This window comes from Bombyx mori, chromosome 1 (assembly GCF_030269925.1).
Source record: "Bombyx mori chromosome 1, ASM3026992v2".
Taxonomy (NCBI): Eukaryota; Metazoa; Arthropoda; class Insecta; order Lepidoptera; family Bombycidae; genus Bombyx; species Bombyx mori.
In genome coordinates, this window is record NC_085107.1 from 649,573 (window position 1) to 674,075 (window position 24,503).

General features: G+C 40.6%; 1 protein-coding gene across 1 annotated transcript in view; it reads right to left on the bottom strand.

Moving 5' to 3' along the window:
• Nucleotides 1-4,843: 4,843 nt before the first annotated feature.
• LOC101740430 (dipeptidase 1) overlaps nt 4,844-24,503 on the bottom strand; it is a 196,358-nt gene continuing 176,698 nt past the window's right edge. Inside the window, exons 11-13 of the mRNA XM_021352297.2 lie at nt 9,963-10,038; nt 9,567-9,705; nt 4,844-8,676 (exon numbers count right to left, since the gene is read on the bottom strand). Coding sequence (XP_021207972.2) covers nt 8,569-8,676; nt 9,567-9,705; nt 9,963-10,038 — 323 coding nt within the window. The 3' untranslated portion in view covers nt 4,844-8,568. The remainder of the gene's footprint in view (nt 8,677-9,566; nt 9,706-9,962; nt 10,039-24,503) is intronic.

A 24,503-nucleotide genomic window follows, 5' to 3' on the forward strand; every position in this document is an offset into this window, starting at 1 on the left:
GTAATAAAGTAAAAGCGTTTTTATGATTATAGTTCTAGTATGATCTAGATCTGTTCTACAATATCAAAAAGATCTTGGCTCCAAAAACTGAAAATGAATAAAGAAAATAAGCCCAAGACAAAGAAAGAACATAGCGCGCTTAAGTCTCGGATAATTCTGAGAATAGGTTAGGAGAAATATAATGATGACAAAACATGAAACTTTATTACTGTGTATAGTTAGATAATATAGCAGGCCGCTCTGAAATGAAGCCATTACCGGCACCCGGCTTATGGTCAAAGTTTATATATGTATTATATATTAGAACATTGGCGAAGTGAGAATTACAAATCTGTGGCAGGTTTGTTTAAAAAAAAATGTACGTGTTTTAACAGGATCAGGAATGTATCGAACGCTTTACACGTAGTCATCCGCTTCTTCATTTTACAATTGACTTAAATTTTAGATGCCTAGTATTTTTAAGGTAAAATTGTTGTACTAAAGTTTAATTTCCTTAAATATTAAAGACAAAAAATGTAATATGTCGTTTTTCATTCATATTATGTTATTTTGGTTTGAAGGGAAGGTAGCAACAATTGGATCTCACGAAGTCCGACATCTTAAGAAGGTCTTCGTAGTCAGCTAACATAAAACAGAATTCTGTTAGTTCGGTAGTATTGATATTATATATTATATATTCCATCTATTGATCTACGTCAATAGATGGAACATAGTTATATATCCTTAGTAAACAAAATTATAGTCCCCCAGATTCAAGTCTTTATGAATCGATCTCTTTAAATATCTTTTCGCAACAAAGAGCTACACCTTTCAGAAGGTATACAGGAATTTTAACGCTTAAGCTAAATTGTATACTAAATATTGATTATTCTCATTTCAATGAGTGGGAGGGCGGTCTGTACGTCTTTTTGCTCAACACCATAACTCACCTGCTTGAAGTCGAGGTTGCTCTGTCAGCGGAGGGAATTGGAATTGATCATGGGCGATTGTAACTAAAACAATTGAATTTCGCGCTTGTAGCGTTTATTTGATAACAGTCGACAAAGTAGAGGACCGCCAATCGTTAGGACGCACAAAAGCGAATTGTATTGCGTTATTAGCTCAGCACACTATAATTGTATTCTAGACTATAATAGAATCCTTAATCCTTTCGATTAATTAATTATTATAAACCACTAATCGGATTCGTACTAATGATACAATTAAATACCGAGTAGTTTTCAATGTGATTTTGCAATTATTTGTCATCTCTCTCAATATTACTCATTGTATATTATAACTCAGTTACGACAAAGCAATCAAAGACTAATAGTCTTTGATTGCTATAGCGTATTACGAGCTTGCACTGTTAATAACCACCGTCAAACCTATTTCTGTCGTACAGCATTAGGCATGATGGTGCATTTTGGCTTGAGGAGTAGGATGGAGGCTATTCCAGTATTAGATGACTTCAACGACATGTTACGGGTTCTGCATTGCTACTTATGCTATGATGGTCTATGGTAGTTCAAGTCAAAATATAAGGTATCCATCCACTTGGCAGAGGTACCATGAGACGGCGGACTGAGTCAGAGCTGCCAGTATTATTCGGTGAAGAATAAGAAGAAGACAAGTAGAATCTATGATAACTGGCCACAGCATCAAGTGGATTGATGTCCGCTTATCTATATATGGTACTACAACTTAGCGTTGCCCGTATTGTGGGATCTCGATATGTGTGAAGTCTCAATCAAAGGGTATTCGAACTTTGGCTACATTTGTTTTAGATCTATCATCCTTTAAACAATTTATTCGCTATATGTAATATGTAACTGTTAAAATATATAGCCCGCTATCAATGAGACCCCGTCTTGTCCATGCCTCACACACGAACCATTAATCGCGAACTCAGAAGTTCATACGTGAGAATTGAGTCTTAAAATATCTGTTTTCGCAACACCGGCTGCCGCTATTAACGGTATGAGCGCAGTTTGCTTCCCTTCAAGAACATTATTATCCACGAAAATTCTCGTGAAATATATTGCACGAGAATTTGTTGGAAAAAAACTGTTGAATGAAAAAAAGTTTTATGTAGTTTTTATTACAGACCTGGCAGACTTCACAGTGCCTCAATCGATAAATAAAAGACCTAATTTTGTATAAAATAAACTTAAAACAAACAAAATGTATCCGTCCGACACATGAAAGGAAAAACAAAATTGTTATTTTTATTTAATTTCAAGTATTTTATATTTATCTACTTTTTAAACCTTCTCTAGACTTCCACAAATAATTCAAGACCAAAATTAGCCAAATCGGTCCAGCCGTTCTCGTGTTTTAGCGAGACTAACGAACAGCAATTCATTTTTATATATATAGATAGATTGGTAGACGAGCTCTAGCTATCAAGAAATAATTAAGTAACATGATTATTCGTACGCGACAGTACGTACTACTGATATTCTTGAAATTATAATGCACGATTATTAATGTAATATAAAGTACTCGTGGTCTCATAAGAACAACAGTTCTCAGACATTTGCTGATCCAGACGTGTAGCCCTCATAGTCCTGCTCCGCATATTTCTACAGTGGGTATGCTTGATCGCAAGGGTAGGTCCGCTGTCAGCTAAGTCATTTGTGATTTTAATCTGTTAAGTGAAGTTTTCAGATTTAGCACTACGTACTTATGACGCGCAGAAGGTGAGTCCCACAATTTTAAATTCATAGTCCCACCCAATCCAATAAAAAATATGTATGTAACTATATCCGAAGCGATCTCAAAACTTTCGTAATGCAACTACACCCATCACGGGCCAATTGTTCCAATGCTGAACAAAAAAGTTTGCTTAAAATAATTTCGGCAACTGGGCAAAATCATTTCGGTATTCAAATGAAGTCCCAAGCGAATTTCATCGCGCCAAACATGCCCCAGATATCGTCTATTATAACTTACATTTCAATTTTGCTTTCGTAAAAATACACAATAAAAGTGGTGCAGAACAAAATTGAAAGGTGTATTTTAATCCAATACAGTAGGTACGGTTGATGAAATCATTAGTTCGCGATAGTAGATTTTGATTTATTTTCACTATAGATCTCAATCTTCCGTCTCTAGATCGATTAGGCTAAAATCAAACTCCAACAGCTCCATCAAATTTCATTCAGAAAAAAATAAACATGTATTCTTTCTGTTTCAACTGAAGTCTCTCCTGACTAATACTCGGACAGAGGTTATAAAGTGAGTGACACAGGGTTTTAGTTGGTTCAAATTTATACCTACGCTAGCTTGATAGGTAGCTTATTGAGCGACGAGCCGTAGTTCGGTCTTTTTTCTACATAATAATATATTTTTATTGTAACTATACAGATAATGCGATTCTGATAATTATATTAATTGAATATTAATTTGCGCAGCTAGTGTAATATAATATACGTATATATTCACTAATATATTCGAAATTTAAGTCTAAATCACTCATCAAAACAAGTTTTACGTGATTTATGCGTGTCATATATTGATGGGACCTTAATTTAAAAAAAACTTTAAAAAAAAGCGCTGTTTAGAGCTATTTTCAAATGCGCAAATCATTAAAGTATGCTGTAATAAATATATCGAGTTATACCATCATCGTACTGAACATTTTTTACGTGATTAATTATCAAAGTTTAGTCAAAATTTTGTAAAGTTGTTTAATGCAGAGGCTCGGATGCTCTCCAAGCAAGATGCTTCGTCATTCTTTTAATAATTCACGCCGTCTGAATCGTCAGCATGACAAATTACTGAGCGAGACCCGGTACTCGCATTAACCACAGCGCTACGGTAACAAAACGTTCACTGGCTATCTAAGAATCCTAAATCTTTCTGATGTCGTGTATTGTGAATTGTTTTTTACACAACAATGCGACTGTTAATTTAAAGTGTTCATTACAGATCTGGCGACTCCGGTCATGCTCACCTTAGAACAATTCTTTGTTAATTTATTATTTGAGTTCCAATTTGTATTATTTACATTCGAAATTTATGATCAAATTATCCGACGGGATGTTTATCGAGCTATGTCACGTTTCTTATCCTCGAGAAGTCTACACCTCCGACGAGTAATGCGTGTGAGAATGCAATATTGAAGCTTTTCCCTACGTCATTTCCTGTTGCTCAACTTTTCAGCTTTGAGCCGAATACCCGATGAACGAACCCGCTTAGAAAGGAGCTTTTTACGATGCATTTGAGATTCTCTTTTTAAAATATTTTTCAATGTTATTTGTATTTTATTTTCCTTCAGTAAACGGATTTAATGTGGTTTAAGATTTTATTTTGGCTGTTGAATTCGCTTGATCTTATGTTACCTTCTATGTATAATATTTATAGTCAATATTATAAATATGTTAAAAATGATGTTACAACGAGTGGTTTTGTTAAAATTATTAGTCTTGTTAGTAAAGTTCATGAACAAGGAAACATGTCCATGACCACTTATCATCAAGTCGGTCGTATGCCTAGTTACCAATTTAGAAACATGTTTCAAGAATAAAGACATGTATGAGCATAAAATTGCGTGTTTCAAGCTAATATTAATTCAGAATACAATAGAAATCTGCACTGGAAGCATTCAATGGCTATTGTATAGCACAACCTTTGCATTTGACTGACGCTGTAGGTCGACGAAGCTCTAAAAATATTGCAGAATCCAGAATTAAAAGTATTTTAAACGTGATTTCTGAAAAATAAATTGAATTTTGAAACATTGAATGTTTAATAATCCAGGTAGTCCATTTTTTTTAATACGAATAAAAGATGCCAACTTTGAAAATAACATTTTCTACTACTATGATGTTTGAAGTATAATAATTAAATAAAACACAAATTACAGTATGTATACAGCAAACGTGTTTATTTCAATATCAAGTGTAATAATATTAATAATATTTATATAAGTTGGAGTTATAAAGTTATATAGCGCATTGTCCATAGTTTATTTAAAGTAGGAGATAGGGGGAAGAAGGAATAGGATTTTTCGAGACTTGGAATAAAATAGCTACGAATTTCGGTAGTTGAGCTTTATCGCCATCGTCATCATCAGCCCACAGTTGTCCAGTGCTGGACATAGGCCTCTCTTAATCGACACCACTGAGCTCGGTCTTCGGCTCTCCTCATACTTGAGCTTTATTTAAGCTTGGTTGTTCTTCAGGTGGTGTGGTTTGTTGTTGGTAAGTCAATTTGTTGTTTTTGGTAATATAGGCTTTTTTATAACATATTTGGGATAACTTAGTTATTTATTAAATTTTGCGTTGCGTATGCCACCAAGGAATATAAGATTAATTAAATTTAAATATCATCAGTTTTATTTATCGCCGTCTAACCTCAAACACTGAAAATGTTTATGTTATTAGTTTAGGCCTACGCTCTATTTATGTACCTCAGTATTACCGTTTATTTAATACAAACTCAGTACTCGCACCAGTCTCGACTGCGTTACGACAATGCGCCACACAACTCCGGCTAACGAGCACCCACGGAACGAAACGATGTAAGATTGAATTTCAAAAATACACGTCTTCAAATTATACAGTAGCTAAATGCGAGTGTTAAAACATTAGGCTGTACGCGATACAATTATTTAATGAATTGTTCAACCGGAGGAATGGGGGAAGGGCGTGAAAGACGATGTATATATTAATATGTGTATACATATATGTACTGTTAAAACATGAAATTATATACCAAGTGTAGTTACTTTGACGTATACTAATACGCGTTAATATTGTTCTTGGTGGCTTCAGTTTTTTATATAGTTGTGGATGCTTTATGAAAAATAAACGTTTTTTTTATCACGGTCATCAACATCAGTGTCATAATATGGTACAAAGTTTTGGAGACAATATAGAGACAGAGCAAATATATTCATTAGTATCGAGTTCAAACAGGACTGTGCTTCAGCTTAAAGGTTTTTTAGAGGCTCTGTATTCAATGTATGAAGTGTGGTAGACGCAAACATAATCCGCCAGTTGGGGTAGCGCAAGACATATCTATGCAATATGTAATAATACCTTGAGCCACCGTGATTACAGGACGACATGTGATTCTGAGCGAGTTAGTGAGTGAATGAGTGAGTGAGTGAATGAGTGAGTGAGTGAATGAGTGAATGAGTGAGTGACTGAATGAGTGAGTGAATGATCACTCACTCACTCACTTTAATATTTTCGAAGGGTTTCTGTATGGCCATAACATCGTTTCGTCACCGATACTCGTTATTAAGACGTAGTTACACGTGCTCAAAATAATTACAAAATAACAGCCAGACATCAGACCCTTAAGTACGCTAATTAATAAAGGTTCAAAAACAGTTCAGTCACAATTTTATAAGATATTTTTTTATTTTTAATTTATCACCCTTTTATTCTAAATCGCCTAAGAAACTTGTAAAGATAAGTTTTTCGAGGGTTAGAAAGAGAGAAAACAAGATTTATTACTTTCCTTCGTTGTAGTTTTTATCAGATTTAGCAGTTCTACCCCAAGCGTTATTTTCAGGGTAAAATCTCAATACAAGTTGAATAAAATATACGTAGTAATCGTTTGTTTGTCATTCTGTCAGCGTCCGGATGGAATATCGAATTACACGATAAATATTTATTCGAATAAAACACTCGAACAGACTTATTGACTCTGTCAATCGTATTATCTTTGCAAATTTTTAAGCGATTTCGGAAATTCGCTGATTTTTTTAGTTATTTACAAGAAAATTCGAAATTATTTAGAACATATTTATTAAAATATATTCCAGATCTTTTAAATGCAGTGTTCACATATTATTTATCAACCCAATATAATTTAGCAACGCACTCTTGAATTATTGTGACAAAAAAAACCAAGTCCACGAGTAATGTTCATGTCAGTACATCCAGAATTTCTCTGAAGTCACAGCCAACATCATAGTTTTGATTGGTTGAACATTCAATTTGAGATACTGCATATTTATTTTAAGATTTAAAACGTACAAAACTGCTTTAGTGTAATTAGTTCAAATTCATTACGTAATGTTTGCACCGCGCTCTCATCTAATTTACGAATATCATGCACATTATTGATTCCACATAGAATTTCATTTGAGATTAAATAGGTGTAAAATATTAGTGAAAAGTTCGCAATTGCTAATGAGCGGCTTCAAATACTTAGTTTCAAATCTTAGCTTCATTAGTAATGCGTGGAATAATATTTTAATGTGCATGAGAATACGATTAATTTTAATTCATTTTAATAAAGATAGTGTTGTTATCTATTCAAAATAAGGGTAGTACTAGAATTCTTGACTTCACTTGAAAAACGAATTTGAATAAAATAAAAACTTTAGATTTGGATACTGTTCAATTTTGTTGAATTCTAACTACTTATATTTTCGCTTAAGTTCGAAAAGCGCTATTTATAATTTATATCAAAATAAAAACACTTTTGCTCCTTAGATTATTCAGTACCTTATTTTTCTTTTATTAAAGCCTTACTTTACATTTTCAAATCAAAACACTTTCAATTCCCGTTCTATAAACATGTTCGAAGTAAATCACACGTCATCTGTTTTTAATCAAGGGAACTAAGGTTTTATTTTTTTAATTTAAATTAATTATAAAAAATCAGTCGTGGAAGACAATGCTGAAATGTTGTCTCTGTGTATTATTCAACAATATATATTCTTTCACAAATCTATAGTTTTGCTTCTAGTCAATAAAGTCAACGTACATAGTGCAGTCATTCCTGGAGGCGATTTAGTCAGAAGTGATATGTGGTCTGAAGGATAGTTTGAGCAGAGGACACAGGAAGGTAGAAGTGCCATTACATCGAACATCTATCATGCACTACAACATTTATTTATAATAATAATTATACGACATTTATTAGTTGAAGACAGCTGTCAAATTAGGTAAGATTATTAAACCATTATTTTAGTGACTACCTATCCAATAAGTGGACGCACAAAGTGATCGGCAGCGTGCTGTTCCGAAATACGACAGCTGTTTTCAATACACTTAAAAGTGATTATTTTGTAATTAATTAAAAATTTAATTTTAGTAAAAACTTTTCCAAAATATTCCACTTATATGTTTCTTAATTCTGTTACTGTAGCGCGGTCATTAAATGAAAACAGAAGTCGTTAACAATAATAACTATATTATTGAAAATCCATATTGGAAAAGTGTTTAGTAAAATTTCACACAACATTGAAACTTGATCAATTCGTATCATAATTACGGAATATGTTTGTGTCCGAGAGCGTTAAAGCGTGTTTTCACGCATCTGTCGTTATTTAATATTAATTAAAATCGAATACCAACTCATTTGGAACTCCATTTAAATATTGATGATATCAGAGTTTAATTTGTATGATTTCTGTCATGGTACAAAATCTCGTTTATTAAATTATAATAAATTAGTACACACAGCATTTAGTTTTGTGTATAGAGTACAACAATTTCTTGTTTCAAATACTTGACCTAATTAAAAAGAATTAAATACGAAAAAATCGTCACAATAAAATAGCTTGTCAGTCGGCCATGTTTCTTTCATCGTTTGACAGATGCGTGACGTCACTTGTCGTGTTTAAACGTTCTCTGTGTAAAAAGCATTGCTGGTGCAGTTGCCGTTGTCGCTGGGCGAGTCCGGGTGCTCCTCAGGCTCGACACCGTTTGTTCGCATTTCGTCGCGGACCTGGATATAAAAGATATATCATTCACAAGTCACAATTTTCTCACACAAATGTTGAGGAAGCAGATTCGCTCTAGTTTTTTTGCTAAAAAAAAGATGTGTGGTGTCGTGGGACACCGGATAGGAACGAAGTTCCTTATTATAAAAAAATATTAATTTTAAGTTTTATTCGAGGTATAAAGAAAATAATTATTCGGGTATAAATTTTTTATTATGATTTTTTTATTGATAAAAAAAGATATTCCAAAACAAATTAATATACACTAAAACAATAATCATCGAAATTGGTTGGCGTGATATTGAGTTATTGAGGTATTTAATGCAAATTTAAGGCTTATATGGTTTTCTCATGGATACCGTTATCAGAACTGGACTAAATTGAAATGAGACCACACGGAAAGGGTCAGCTTTTTAATAAAAAAAGAATCATCAAAATATATTCACCTAGTCAAAAGTTATGAAGCAACAAATATAAAATCTTACGTTACGGACGTTTTTTCCCGGTTAGGGTACCCCTCCGCATCGTCTCATAAGGAACTTCGTTCCAAAAATAAAATGGCCGCAATTTTCACACTATGATTAATTTCTGTTAAAAAGTTTGTGTTAATATTTGAAGCAAAACTATTCTTTTTTAGACTGCGAAATTATAAGACGCACGGTTGAAAAACGTTTACGTCCATTTCATTTTAGTATGTTGTCTATGATGCATTGTCAATAAAAGTGTTAAAAATTTTACTTTTCGGCTATACTTATTTTAAGGTTTCATCACAAGTTTAATTATTTTATTTCAAACAAACGTTTACAGTTTGTAATTATTATGGATGATTGACGAGATCTTTATAGTTTCTCAACAAAATCACACCTCAGAACTGAAATCCTGAACAGAAATTTACCTTTTCCACCTGTCGCATCACACGTAGCATATTGAGGCCGGCCAAGTTCTTTAACTCCTGAACGCTCCACTGTCCACTCCTAAGCAGTTCAGCAAACAGTTCTGGGTATTTTGACACATCTTCCAAGCCACGGGGAACCCTGTACATTGAGAATCAGCATTGAAGAATATGTATGCATCACTCGTGCTCGAAATTTCTTCGTTTGTATATTTTATACACGTTACAATTTGAGAACCACTACTTGCTTGGAGAGATAGGGTTGATGCTTCATTTTCATTGTAAAAACTTATTTGGCACACGGCAACGGGCTTGCAATCCGGTAGGAAAATATTGTATCCGTATATTTCAGAACCGGAGGAACTACCACAACCCTCGCCACCTTCGTGAGCTACTCACCTGTTGACGCCGTCGAAGTCTCCGCCGATACCTACGTAGTCAGCACCAACCAATCTCTTGATGTGGTGGAAATGCTCTGTTAGGAGAAATATAAATATTACTGTTTATTTAGACCTGTACGATGCTATCAATAACAACAATTTTCTTTTTAAGATTGAGAAGAACAGAGAGTTGATGTCTGGACGTCTAGGTTTGATGAAATATATGCTGAAACCTATTATATTCTAATATTTCTGATCTGATTCATTCTATGACTAAGTCTTTAGACTAAGTCTCGATGGCGCAATATTATTAATGTTATACTCGTAGTCAATCAAGCAGCGACTATCCTCCATCGTTCAGGGTCGCATTCTCACTTTCTTCGGGCATGTGTCGCGGCGGGGTGACGACTCAGTTGAGCGCCTTGTAGTGCAGGGCATGATAGAGGGTACAAGACCGCGCGGCAGATCATCGTTACGATGGACCGACCGAATAAAGGCAGCTCTAAACGGTCCCGTTAACGAGTGCACAAGAAGGGCCGCGGTACGCGAGGAATGGCGATGTGTGGTGAAGCGCACCACCACCCGAAGTGATGACCACGACCACTCTGCCAATAGTGCATGCGACTGAGAAGAAGAAGAACTCTTAGTACGTATAGGCTGTTGCTTTCATAGAAATAAACCTAATCAAAATAAGTTAAAATGTATGTAAGATGTATGATATTGGACTCATCATTTGCCCGGTGACATGAAGTCAAAATCTCAATTTTACTCTATGAAAGTAGTTTCGTGTTATAAACAAGAATTCTTTACTAAGCCAGTCATGCGTTCTGGTATTTGTTACGATCATGGCAAAGTTTGTAAGCAGGAAGATATCGCGCGAGTTCAAAATAACCCCCAGCGCCGGGCCTATAGATATCTTTTTTTCATTTTTTTTTATGATTGAAGTATTACTGGTGGCCCGAAGGCCTTTACAGTTTCACCAGGACAGGTGGGCGAGCAAAGACTCAGCCAGAAGGGGTGGGATTTGCTAACAGCTGCCCGAGCGCCTCCGAAGGAGACCTAACAACTCAGAGCAACTGCTTCTCGAATGAATCTAGTACCGGATCGGAATCGCGCCCCGCTGAGAAGATCCTGCGAGAAACTCAGCGAGCTGATGGATGGGTTAGGTTGCACGTCGACCTCTTTATCAAATTCTACGAGCACGGTTACCGGGATTCCTCAGCCTGCTCCTAGTGTTAGAGCTGACGGTATCTAATGCAAGAGTTATTGGATCTGATGGATCCGTAAGGACGTGTTTAGGGCGACGACGGTAACTTGCTCCTGCGTGATCAGGATTCGGGGAGTAGTCAGCGGCGGCAACGGTAAGGCGATTATCATGACGCATAGCCTTAAACGGCTGTCAACGCTTGACTGTCATGATACGTACTTATAAAATCACTACACTCTATAATTACTCTCCGTTTGAAATAACGTTCAAATTAAACTAATCAATTTCGATTCGGAAAGTTTTACTTTGATTCCATTGTAATTTAAGCATTATTATCTTTTCAAACGACAACACAAAATAAGTTTGAGATTGAATGCGTATGTATCTCATCGGAATTTACGATGCCGTATCAAAAACTTTCTCACACCGTCCAAACAGAAAACTCAATCAAGTTCGTGTCTGCTCGAATGGAAGCCGTACAACAAACTATACCAATGCCATAACGACGTTCACAACTTTTAGACTCATGCCAACATTCTACATCTTAGTTTCTTAATCACAGAATAACAAACATTTTGTTTGAATTGTCTTTTATAGTAGTAGGTGTAAAGAAATAAAATCACAGTAAAATGCTTGGAATTTAACAAGAGTTCATGAACTTTTTGAAAGAACTCGAGAAACTATGCGCAGTGATTTTATTTCATTTCCTCGCTGATACTAAGCGGCTAATGAACTATCATTATTAAACGTTTACAGCAGAATAAAAACTGGGTCGTGCTTCTTTATGTTATGTTTTTTTAATTCATCCTTTATGTACCTATCCTTATATACTAGTAGTCCCTCTGTAGTCGAAATTCGACTATAATTATTTGAAATTATAAGTTTGAACATTATTAAAGTTCTATTGTCAAAGATTATAAATTATCTATCATACTTCTATAATCACAGATTTCGCCAAGACTACAACTATAAACAAATATTAATAAAGATAAACAATATTAATTTATTCTCAATTTGACCACAGATTTTTTTTCTTTATGGCATTAGTTTTAAAACCACAGACTATAAGCAATGACAAAAGTTTGACAGTAAATAAAGGGTGTGTATATGTGTGTGTGTGTGTGTGTCAAATACATGGTAGTGTGTGTAATGCTTTTTTAATGATTATATGTATTATTAATGCATAATTTTAAAAAAAAAATTAGCATTCTGCACTCCTTCTCTATATTTTCTAAAAGTTTGCGAAATTTCATACTCCTCCGTCCGCGCAATTTGCGTAAAAAGGGGTACAAAGTTTTTGCTTTACGTATTAATATATAGATATAGTTGGCGTATTTTCGCACTTCTGTACTCATTAGATTTATCTAACCGATTCACTAATATCATACAAAATGTGTATATTTTTTTTTCCTAGTCAAAGGCAATAAGCCTAAAACTGCTACAAAAGTCGCCTACACACATTCACCAGTTTTAAATACTTCATCACCCATCGGGAGCTATGAATGAATCGGTATATATGCTCTGTCTTATCATTTAATGTTCGCAAGCCCACTGTAGACACCATTGAAATATTCGAATAGTTTTGCTGAAAACAATATTAGAACAAAGCCGAGCGGGTCGTGTTTACAAACTTTCACCGCATCTCGTGCCATATACGAGCCAATTGTAATTGTAACAATGTAATAATTTTCACCCCTTTAACTAAATATAAGCCATGTTATAGGCTTGTCTTTTGTGTTGTGTATGGCAGGAAGTTTTACAAACTTAAATCATAGTTGATCAAACTTCCTTCAGAAAGGTATAGTTAAAATAATTTTTACGGGTTAATAACGTTTTTTCGCATTTCATGGTCAAGGAAAAATATGGTATTACTTTTAGATATTCGAATTACTACTACTACTACTACTAACGTGAGTACAAACCTTAAAAGAGTAATTATAATTATGAGTATCGCTGACGACACTCACGAAACACACAAGAAAATACTTTTAATAGTTGAACCAATGATTTTTTATACAACAGATATGTTATCTTCATTGTAACTGACTATTCAAATCTGATCGCGCCATATATATCTACATACCTACCGATATAGTGCACACACATGTTGACAAGTAGCATTAATGAAAAGTACAAAAGATGGGATAAGCGCGTGAGTAAAAAAGATAGCTATAATTGGAACGATTGCACTTGTTATATTATTATTGCATTTGTTTAGACGCGACTAAAGACGAAACGTCCCAGTTGGCCTGTTTTCGAGTCTTCACTTGACGTGCGCTTGAAACATATCTGCTTCTTTTTACATTTAAAATATCATTGAGTTGAACGGTCGGTTCGTTCGTTTGTCGTCTGTTTTATGTACATAGGTTTTTTTTATGGGATTTTATGACCTGGTAACTAAGACCTTTCGGTCATGTCTTATTTTATTGTTTATTCTTATTTTTAAGAATAATGATAATATGGAATGAAATGAAATAAAATGAAGATGATTAATTTGATACATTAATTATTATCATCATCAGCCTTTATCTGCCCACTGCTGGACATAGGCCTTCCCCAATGCCTTCCACATAATGCGGTCCTCCGCCTTCCGCATCCAACGACTTCCCGCCGTGCGCACTAAGTCGTCAGTCCACCTGGTTGGAGGACGCCCCACGCTCCTTGTTCCCATCCGTGGCCTCCATTCGATTACTTTCCTCCCCCACCTGGCGTCGCTGTCTCGACAGATGTGACCGGCCCATTGCCACTTCAGCCTGCTAGCTTTGAGAGCTATGTCGTCGACTTTGGTTCTCCGTCGAATTTCTTCGTTCCGGATTTTGTCCCTTAGAGAAATACCTAGCATAGCTCTCTCCATCGCCCGCTGTGCGACTCTTAACTTATGGGCCAGCCCTGCCGTCAGTGTCCAAGTTTCCGCGCCGTAGGTCATAGCGGGGAGAATGCACTGGTTAAAGACTTTTGTCTTCAGGCATTGAGGAATTTGCGAGGTGAGGATTGCACGGAATTTCCCAAATGCCGACCAACCCAGTCGTATGCGTCTCTCAATCTCTGTATTGAAGTTACCCCGGCCAAGCTGGATAGCCTGACCGAGGTCGACAAAGTCTACCTCTTCAATGACTGCATTCGAGATGGTAACTTGGCCCGGGACGATTTTATCATTGAACATGACTTTCGTCTTGTCAAGGTTCATCCGCAGTCCCACGCATCGGGAAGCAGCATTGAGATCGTTGAGCATACGACTGAGGTCCTCTAGCGATTCCGACATTAAGACTATGTCATCGGCGAATCGAAGGTGTGACATGTACTCTCCGTTGACGTTGATTCCACATGTTTTCCAGTCCAGCGTCTTGAAGACATCTTCAAGTGCAGCGGTGAACAGTTTCGGAGATATAACATCTCCCTGTCGGACACCCCGCTGCAGCTTGATAGCTTGATAGGTAGGACTGGCAATCCTGGATTTGTACGGTCATCGTCGCGGCTTCGTATAGACTTTTCAACACCTCGATATAGCGATAGTCTATCTGGCATCGCTGTAAGAATTCCAGAACTGACCAGGTCTCGATAGAGTCAAAGGCTTTCTCGTAGTCCACGAAAGCCACGCAAAGTGGCAGATTATATTCTGTAGACTTTTCTATAATCTGTCTGAGGGTGTGAATATGGTCTACGGTATTGTAACCCTTTCGAAACCCAGCCTGCTCCGGTGGCTGGCATTCATCAAGCTTTCGGGCGAGACGATTAGTAATGACCCTAGAAAAGACCTTGTAGACGTGGCTCAAAAGAGATATCGGTCTATAGTTCTTCAACAAAGTTTTATCACCCTTCTTGAAGAACAACACGACCCGACTCCTTGTCCACGCCAATGGTGTAGTCCCATTGTGTATGACGGAATTGTACAGGCTCCGTAATTCCTTCAGGATAGGAACCCCTCCGGATTTCAGCAGCTCCGTAGTAATTCCATCTTCACCAGGCGCTCTACCATTTTTGAGCTGTTCCAGGGCCATCCGAATCTCCCCGATGCTGATGTCCGGGACATCATCCGAGTAATGCCGAGTAAGCGGTGCTCGGCTGTCACTAGCTCGGTTGGCGGGTGTAGGTAGAGAAGTGTGCATTGCGTAGAGTTTGCCATAATATTTTTCGACCTCGCCTAAGATTTCTGGCTTGGAAGTAACTACAGAATATAACTATAGATTCTCGCTTAAGCTTAAGCAGAGGAGCACTTTTAGACGTCAGTACAAAGGCTTTAAGGTCTTTATTGCGCTCTATCGTAGCTTCAATGCGTCTAGCATTAAAGCTACGGTAGTCACGCCTCACCATCCTCCGGACGTCCTTATTTAAGATTGCGTACTCTGCTGTAGTTCTTGCGGATGGAGTGGCTTCTCGCCGTTTCCTCATTAATGCCAGAGTCTCAGGGGTTAGCTTAGCTTCACGAACTCTCCGCTGTGATCCAAAGGATCTTCCGCCAACTTCACGTAGTGTCGCCGCCATGTTCTCCACCACGTCGTTCACGTCCTCAGTGGGATTCAGTAGACTGAATCGATTTTGAAGTTTCAATTGGAACTTCTCGGAAACATGGATGATTTGGGGAAGAGACGGGCGCAGAGTCGATCTCATCAACCGGGTTCTTTCAAGCCTTATGTCGATATTTAGGGTTCCTCGAATAAGTCGGTGGTCACTGCCGGCACTAAACCTGTTGACCACTGAGACATCCGTAAATATTCGCTTCTTATCCGCCATGATGCAATCGATCTCGTTCCGTGTCACTTTGTCGGCACTTTGCCAAGTCCATCTCCTTTGGGGCTTCTTTTTGAAAAACGAGTTCATCAAATAGAGCCCCTTCTTCTGCAGAAAATTGACAAGCATTTGTCCTCTGTAGTTTCTCGTCCCCAAACCATACCGTCCAATTATGGATTCGTCTTCCCCTTGTATTCCCACTTTGGCGTTGAAGTCGCCAACTACAACAGTGAAGTGGGTCTTGGTGGTGTTATGAATGGCCTTAGAGATGTCTTCATATAAGGCCTCAACCTCACAATCAGGGTGTGTCGCCGTTGGTGCATACACTTGCACGACCTTGAGTAAATATCTCTCTGAGATTTTAACTACAATGTACACCACCCGCGACGACACACTCGATAGCTCCACGACGTTGTTAGCGATGGCTTTGTGAACGATGAACCCAACACCACCTTGAGAAAGCTGGTCTCCTTCACGGTAGTAGAAGAGGTTTCCAGACTCGAGGATGACGGTGTCCTCATCCTCTCTACGGACCTCCGAAAGCCCAAGGATATGCCATTTAATGGACCTCAATTCTACCTCCAGCTCTTCCACATCCTCATCTCGCCTCAAAGTCCGGGTGTTAAACGTGCCAATGGTCAGTTGTTTATGGTGGCCTGCCGACCGGGGATTCTTCGCACCCCCTGCCCTACCGTTACCGTGACCGCCACCGTGGTCAGGAATAGTAGAGCTGCCGGGTACTGGGGGCCGTTGCATTTTGTGTCCTGTCATTGGGAAGTTTATAACTGGGATGAAATTAAATGAAATGAGACGAGGTGATATGGGATGAAATATAATCTCAGTAAAATGGTGGTCGTTTACTGAGACTTTTTGGAGGACCCGAGAAGTGACGTCCAGCGGCTTTGTTTCATTTTCCCACATTTGTGCACTTTCACAGGTATTAAACAGTTAATAAACCACCGTTATTACACATTTGAACCTGAAGAAACACTAAATAGACAAAATAAAACAAATCACACAACTTCACTCCTCGCATTCCCACCAAAAAGTCCACATATGTACGTATGTGAGCCGTCGGTTCGTTCCTTGTTGTCTGATTCGTGTTTGTCTTTTAAAAACGCATTGAAAATACTACTGCCGCACTCACGTCCGTCCTCGTTCCATTTCTTTTCTTTGTTTTATTTCATATCACCTGTCAAGTCTCTGTCGTAGTCTATGTCCAGTCATTGTAGGTCGTATTTACTGTCAAAGTGGTTGCACGCCACGAAAATAGATAAATTATATAGGTTTGGTTGCCACGAACGCATTGTTTTTTTCTGTTGTTAATTGAGCGTTACTTCAGGTTTAAACGTATTATAATGATAGCTTATTGAGCGTTTAGCATCTGTGAACGTGCACAAGTATGGGCAGATGAAACAAAACCGAGCTTTTTTTTTTTTTTTTTTTTTTTTATGATTGAAAGTTTACTGGTGGCCCGAAGGCCTTTCCAGTTTCACCAGGACAGGTGGGCGAGCAAAGGCTCAGCCAAGAGGGGTGGGATTTGCTAACAACTGCCCGAGCGCCTCCGAAGGAGACCTAACAACTCAAGAGCAATTGTTTCGCGAATGAATCTACTACCGGATCGGAATCGCGACCCGCTGAGAAGATCCGGTGAGAAACTCAGCGGGCTGATGCATGGGTTAGGTTGCACGTCGACCTCTTTGTCGAGTTCGACGAGTACGGTTACCGGGGTCCCTAAGCCTGCCCCTAGTATTAGAGCTGAAGGCATCTAATGCAAAGGTTATTGGATCTGATGGATCCGTAAGGACGTGTCTAGGGCGTCGACGGTGACTGGCTCCTGCATGATCAGGATTCGGGGAGTAGTCAGCGGCGGCAACGATAAGGCGATTATCATGACGCATAGCCTTATCGAAGTATCGTTCCGACGCTGACTTCATGTATTTCCGAATTGATTCGAGGCCCAGGTCGTCGTGTAGGTCAACGTTCCTCACGAACCACGGAGCCCCGACAGCTAACCTGCAAAAGCGGGATTGTAGGGATTGGAGGGTGTCTATGTGTGTGCGGGCCGCGTGAGCGAACACCACACTCGCGTAAGTCATGACGGGCCTTATGCAAGTTTTGTAAAGTGTCACCTTGTTCCGAAGGGACATTTTACTCCGCTTACAGATCATGGGGTAGAGTCTACCGAGAATAAACGCGGCACGGTCACGGACTGATTTTACATGCGGGCGGAATGTCATTGATGCATCCAGGGTAACGCCCAGGTACTTGACCTTCCTGGCCCAGGGTATGGGTTGTCTAAAGAGAGTAATCGGGGGTGTGAGATTCCTCCTCCTAATCCGGGAGGAAATCCGTGTGGAGCTTCCCCTCTGAAATAGCACCGCAGTACTTTTCGCTGGGTTGATGTCTATGCGCCATTTTCGGAACCACTGTCCTAGGGCTAGGGCTGCGCTCTGAAGCTTCTTCGCGATTAGGGACTTATTTCTACTAGAATAGTAAACAGTCGTGTCGTCGGCGAATAAAGCTAAATGGGTCGGCGGCGACCGGGGAATATCGTTGACGAATAAGCTAAATAGGAGGGGTGAGAGGACAGAGCCTTGCGGGACTCCAGCTGTGAGAGGTCGTGGGGAGGAGCGGGTTCCCTCGACTCGATATCGAAAAGAGCGGTTCGACAAGAAGTCCCGTATGATGAGCACGAGACTATCCGGCACGCCCATGTTGAATAGTTTGAAAATCAAACCATTGTGCCAGACTTTGTCGAACGCTTTTGCGACGTCGAAGAAGAGAGCTCCCGTGTATAACGGCTTTGGTCGATTAAGCCCCACAAGAATGTGCTCCGTGAGGCGGTGCACCTGTTGAACGCATGAGTGATTTGTACGGAATCCGAATTGTTCATCGATGAGAATGCCCTTGGATGAGACGAAGTCTCTGAGGCGTTTGTAGAGCAGACGCTCATACAGTTTGCCTAGAGACATGAGGAGGCTAATCGGGCGGTAGCTCGTCGGATGATTTTTTTGTTTACCGGGTTTATGTATGCCGATAACGTCCGCTTCTTTCCACACCGCGGGAAAGATACAGTTCGCCATAGCGGCATTGAAAATAGATGCCAACATCACGATGAGTTGGACGGGTAGAAGTTTAATAACGCGGTTAGATATACCGTCGGAACCGGGAGCCTTGCGAGGACGTAGGTCTTTGATCAAGTCTTTAACTTCTATCGGGGTGACGGGTGGTAACGCATCCGATGGTGGCAAGGAGGCTCTGCGTTCTACCTCACTGTCTACTAATTCTACATGAACAGGGTCCACGGATTGAGTGCTGGGCGTGCACTGGGTTTGCAATGTATCGGCCAGCAGCTCTGCTTTTTCGTCATCATCGAACGCCGCGAGTCGGCCTGAGGGGCCTACGAGGGGGGGCATAGTTACTACCGTATCCGATTTGAGAGTACGAGCTAAGCGGTAGTAAGACCTTTGGGAGGGCGCGAGTCCTTCTAAGAAATCAGACCATCTGGCATCTCGGACTTCGGCGATGCGAGACTTTACGTCGCGTTGTAGGGCACGCATTCGAATACGATTTTCCGCGGTAGGATACCTGTCGTAGGCGCGTATCGAGGCGTTCTTAGCTCTAAGGAGTTCCCTAATATCGTCGGACAATTTGAAGCGGTGAAGGAAGTCCTCCGCTACAACTTGTTTCGATGACCTATCTAATGTCGAGGTGATGTGTGACGTTAAGATGTCTATGGCTTCAGCGGTATCCTGAGGAGACGGGATAGAGTCCGGGTTAAACGGGAGCGATGGTGGATCAGATTCAGCCAGGCTGATGCCCAGCGTGTGCCAATCCACCACAGTCCTCGTGACGGGAACGGAATCGGGAGCGCGACCGAGCTTCATAACGACGGGACGGTGGTCTGAATCTAACTCTGAAACTACTTCGATCGAGTGTAAGCGCAGAGTTACGTTTTTTAATAACGCTATGTCGAGTATATCCGGGCGATGCGCGATATTTAGCGGATAGTGAGTCGGGATTAGCGGAGCGACGATATCGAAGGCGAGATCATCGACTAACGCGTCAAGCCGCCTGCCATTCGGGGTTGTGGTGTGTGAGTTCCACCTGATGTGTTTACAATTTAGGTCGCCCGCCAGAATGACAGAGCTCCCCATACCGAGCAGCGCCTCGATATCACTGCTTAGAACGGTCTTATCCGGTGGAAGATAAACGGACGCGATAACGATCGGCGCGTGTCCCGTCAGTGAGATTCGGCACACTGATGCTTCGATATTAGCGAGCGCGGGAGGATCGAGCGGGACGCAATGCAGGGCTCTTCTATAGTAAATGACGGTACCACCACCACGGGCAGAGAGCCTGTCGTTCCTGACCATGTTATAGTTCGCGATTTTAGGGTCACGGCGCGCGGGCTTAAGTAGGGTCTCCTGCACTAAAAAGATATCAATTTGATGGTCACGCAAAAAGTCAGAAACCTGATCACGTTGATTTGCGAGACCGTAAGCGTTAAAAAACCCTATCGTTACGGATAGGGGCTTTATTCTACTTATATACGCCATTGATTACCGGCGGAGTGAGGGGAGGACGTACGTATTTAATGACGCGTATACGTCGGCGTATTCCTGCACAACGGCGATAAAGTGTTGTGCAGTGGAGGCAGCGCGAATGGCGTCGCCCAAAGCGTTAACGCGCTCAAAGTTGATCGACTGAAAGAAGTCGATCGCTAAAGCGAGATTTTCGGACGCGGTCGGAGCGCAAGTCGCGGGAGAGGGACGAGTCGCGGGGGCGGGACGAATCGCGGAGGAGGGAGTTGTAGCCGTGTTCGTGTACGGCAGCGGTTTTGCCCAGGCTGAGACACTGGGCACCGCCGCCGGAACGAACGCTGGCTTAGCCCGCGACGCAGAGGGTGCCGAGGCTTTGATGTCTGGGCCGGAAGCTCGGAGGCGGTTTTGGCGGGCGACGCGGCGATTTATTTTAGGGGCTCGGGGGCAACCACGGTAATTCGCGGGGTGACCCTGTGTTCGACACAGGACGCAACTAGGCGGTTCCGTCGCGGTTTTTTGGTCGCGAGCGCAGAGGGCCGTGGCGTGATCGCCCAAACACTTAACACATCGGGGGCGCGCGTGACAGTTACGGGAAGAGTGTCCGTACAATTGACAGTTATGGCACTGGCTAGGAGTGCCTTTTTTTATGGGGGGCTTCGATGGCGATACCGGAGAGCCTACAGACGGTCTGTGTGTTGAAGATTTTCTTACCCTCGGGGGTAGGCTGGAGGGTGACTAGAACCATATTATATGGCTCCCTACCGCGACCGGTGTGCATACGGTGCACAGAATTCACTGGAAAGCCCTGTTCTAACAGATCGGCCTTGACGAGCTCTACATCTAACTCTTTAGGGATTCCGCGTATTACAACGCGGAGTTCGCGCTCCTCCTGGAGCGTATAAGTATGGAAACTTATACGTTCCTTACGGAGGTAAGAAGAGAGGGCCCTATGGTCTTCGGGTCTTTGAACCTTAATTTGAATGCCGTTCGCGAGGTTACGGGCATTCGTGAAATTTATATTTTTGGCCTTAAGGGCCAGGCAAACTCGATCCCAAGCTGCCTTCTCCTGAAGGATAACCGGGGGAGGGGTCTGGGTTTTATTTTGTGCCACCGGACGCGGCGACGGAGTGGCACGGGCTGGGGGCGCAACGGGCGTCTGAGGGCGGGGGCGCGACGCGTTCACGGCTTTGCTAATTTTAGCGGCCGCGGGAGCTCGAGACTCCGCGGCACGCTTCTTACCCTTCTGTACCAGGGTGAATCCATCCGTCGATGAGGCGGGGGCGAGGTCGACCTCCATGTCCGAGTCAGAGTCGGAGCACGAGGAGGCGGGTGCAGGCGACCTACGAGCAAGTGTAGGTGTTTTAGAGGGCGCGACGGAGGCCGCGGATGATCGCTCAGCTGAAACGATGGTCACGGCGGACGACGCAGCAGCTTTTCTCGCCAGTATAGGCGACACGGGAGCGGCTGGCACGACAGAGGCTGCGGTGCTCAATGCAGAAGCTCTGCACGCAGGTACAGGCGACGCAGGAGTAGCGAGCGCGGCGGAGTCCTCGAGAGGGCTCGCAGTGTGATTGGCCTTGAAGGCCAGAAACTCTGAGGCGAGCTGTGGGTGGCGAAGTCGGAGGAATTCCGCGAATACAGCGTCCATGATCGCTGAGTACCCAGGTGGGGCGGCCCCGGGTCTTGAAAACACTCGCCTTGCGGCGAGGCCCCAACTTCTCGGACCTGAGCGGTTCTATTGAAAACAGGTGGCAATGCGGCGCGACTACTACAGGACAAAGAAAAAGCACAACAAAACAGAAATTACAAAAAGAAACAAAACAAATAAATACTTGCAGGAAAACACTTTGTCGGCAAATGTTCCACGAACACAAAAATAACTAAAACAAAACAAATAAAAGCTTCCAGGAAACACACTTGGTCGGCAGATGTACCACGAACACAGGCCGCGCGAACAATGGCCGGGCTAACAAAAGCCGGGCGAACAAAGACCGGGCGATCGAGTGGACGATGAGCACGTCCGCACGTGACGGGTGCCTCTATCGGAATGAGACAAAACCGAGCTAGACGTGGCTTCTTTCACACTAATCTACTTGACATTATTAATTCATGTTATTTCATTTAATTTCATCCGAATTTTTATCTAATTAATTTCATTCCCCTCTATACCATTTTCACTTAATAGAGTATGTAAATATTACAAAAATAATTATTAAAAAAAATAATTAGACTGGCAACAACGGCATCGTAAGGAAGCGATTGCTAAACTGAATTAAAGATGTAGACGAAGAATGAGATTCCAAAGTTTTATTCTTAAATGCTTCAGATTGTCAATATGTGTATATTACTATATTTTTTTACGGTTTTACTATCGTATAGTACACATTTTGCAATCCTGGTAGTTTACTTGCTACGTTTAGTGTACGCGACGCGTCATGTTCTAGACTTTACCGGGGCGTGCGGAACTAATGACACCAACGCTCGCTTCAGTAAAAGGCGATGTACGTCGTGGTGCTACCATCCGTGAAATTATTATTTTTCTCCCCGGGAATAGCTGAGCGTTGCCAATACCGTGAAATTATATCCATATTATTTTGACGTTAGTTCCATTTTTGCAAAATGTCTTACCTGCTTATACGGATTTTGTATATTGGTATTTTATTTAGTTCTTGATTTTTGTGAGCTCTTCGTAAAACTTGACATTCAAATGTAAAGTCATGAAATTTTAATTTAATGAAGCAATGCTTCCGATTCTCCGTGTAAAACAAGAAATACCAATAAAAACCACTTGGGGTCTGGTGCTCTACCGTAATGGAAGTCGAAGAGTGGTAATTAAAATGATAATGATGCTCATGGTAAGACTCATTGTGGCGGAAATGTATGAAAAGTTGGTACCACCGTACTTCCTTTGTTGCAAGTACATACCGCTTTGAATCCCACCTTCAGTGAATCAGTATTTATATCGGCCAATTATCTGAACATCAAATGTTCAGCTCACTCGATTATTGGAAACAACTAGTGAAAACATCGTGTTGATTTTTTGAGGCTAAAATCTATCGAGAAAACAGTATTTTAATTGCACGTTAACAACGTGTGCTAGCGAATAAAAAATAACGGAAGCTCGCTTCGCCTTCCCGTGACAACTGCCCGGAAAAGCTATCAAACAGGCAGCGAATGTACTAAAAAATATTTTGTGTGCAAATTTCCAACATTTGCGAGCTTTTTTTTTATTTTGAAAATACTCGGAAGCGTTCTATGTGTTTGCAGTTAATTGGCAGCATGTGCGTGTTTTGGATGGTACTATAAAAATACAGTTTATTCTAAGTTAGTTATTTAAAAATGAAAATGTTTTTGTATATATTTGTGAATCAATTTTAAATAAACATAATTTATAAATAGCATTAGAATTATAGAGAACTAACGCAAAAAACGTGTTTTTTGGAAAACATCGAATAAAGTTTTAAAAACTGAAAAGACGTACAGGAAGGGGACGGAGTGAAAGAGAGCGATATATAAGTTTGTCCCTTTTTAAGCTACTTTTGGTTATTTGATTATTAAGAGTCGCTGAAAAGGGTCGTTCTATGCCAATCTTTGGATTAAAGCCGAAATTTTTTGATGGGTCTCTGTAATTCTAAAGATATGTGTAATTATATTATTATATTCTAAGTATGTATAATTTTTAGAAAGTTGTTCTTATTTCAACATTTTGGTTCGTAAAATTCTTGTTACTGAAATGTTTAACATAATTGCCAATTAAGTAAGTCGACGCTCCCAATTAACTTGGTGCTAAGTGGTTGACAAAGCCCATTAACATCCCTTATTTCAATTTCGTCATCCAACTTGAGGGGTTTTGACCTCATATCTCGAAGCGGATGACGGGGATTCACTTTTTTTCTACCTATGCTGATAGCCTTGAGAGGCTATTTCAGCTTCTCCTTGACGTGTAGGTGAGCTCACGGGGCTCAAACCAGAGTGTTGCTAACACTGAGCCTGGCAAGAGTAGTGCTTCGCAGAATCAACCACCGGATCGGAAACGCGACCCACTGAGAAGATCCGGCGAGAAGCTCAGTGGGCTGTG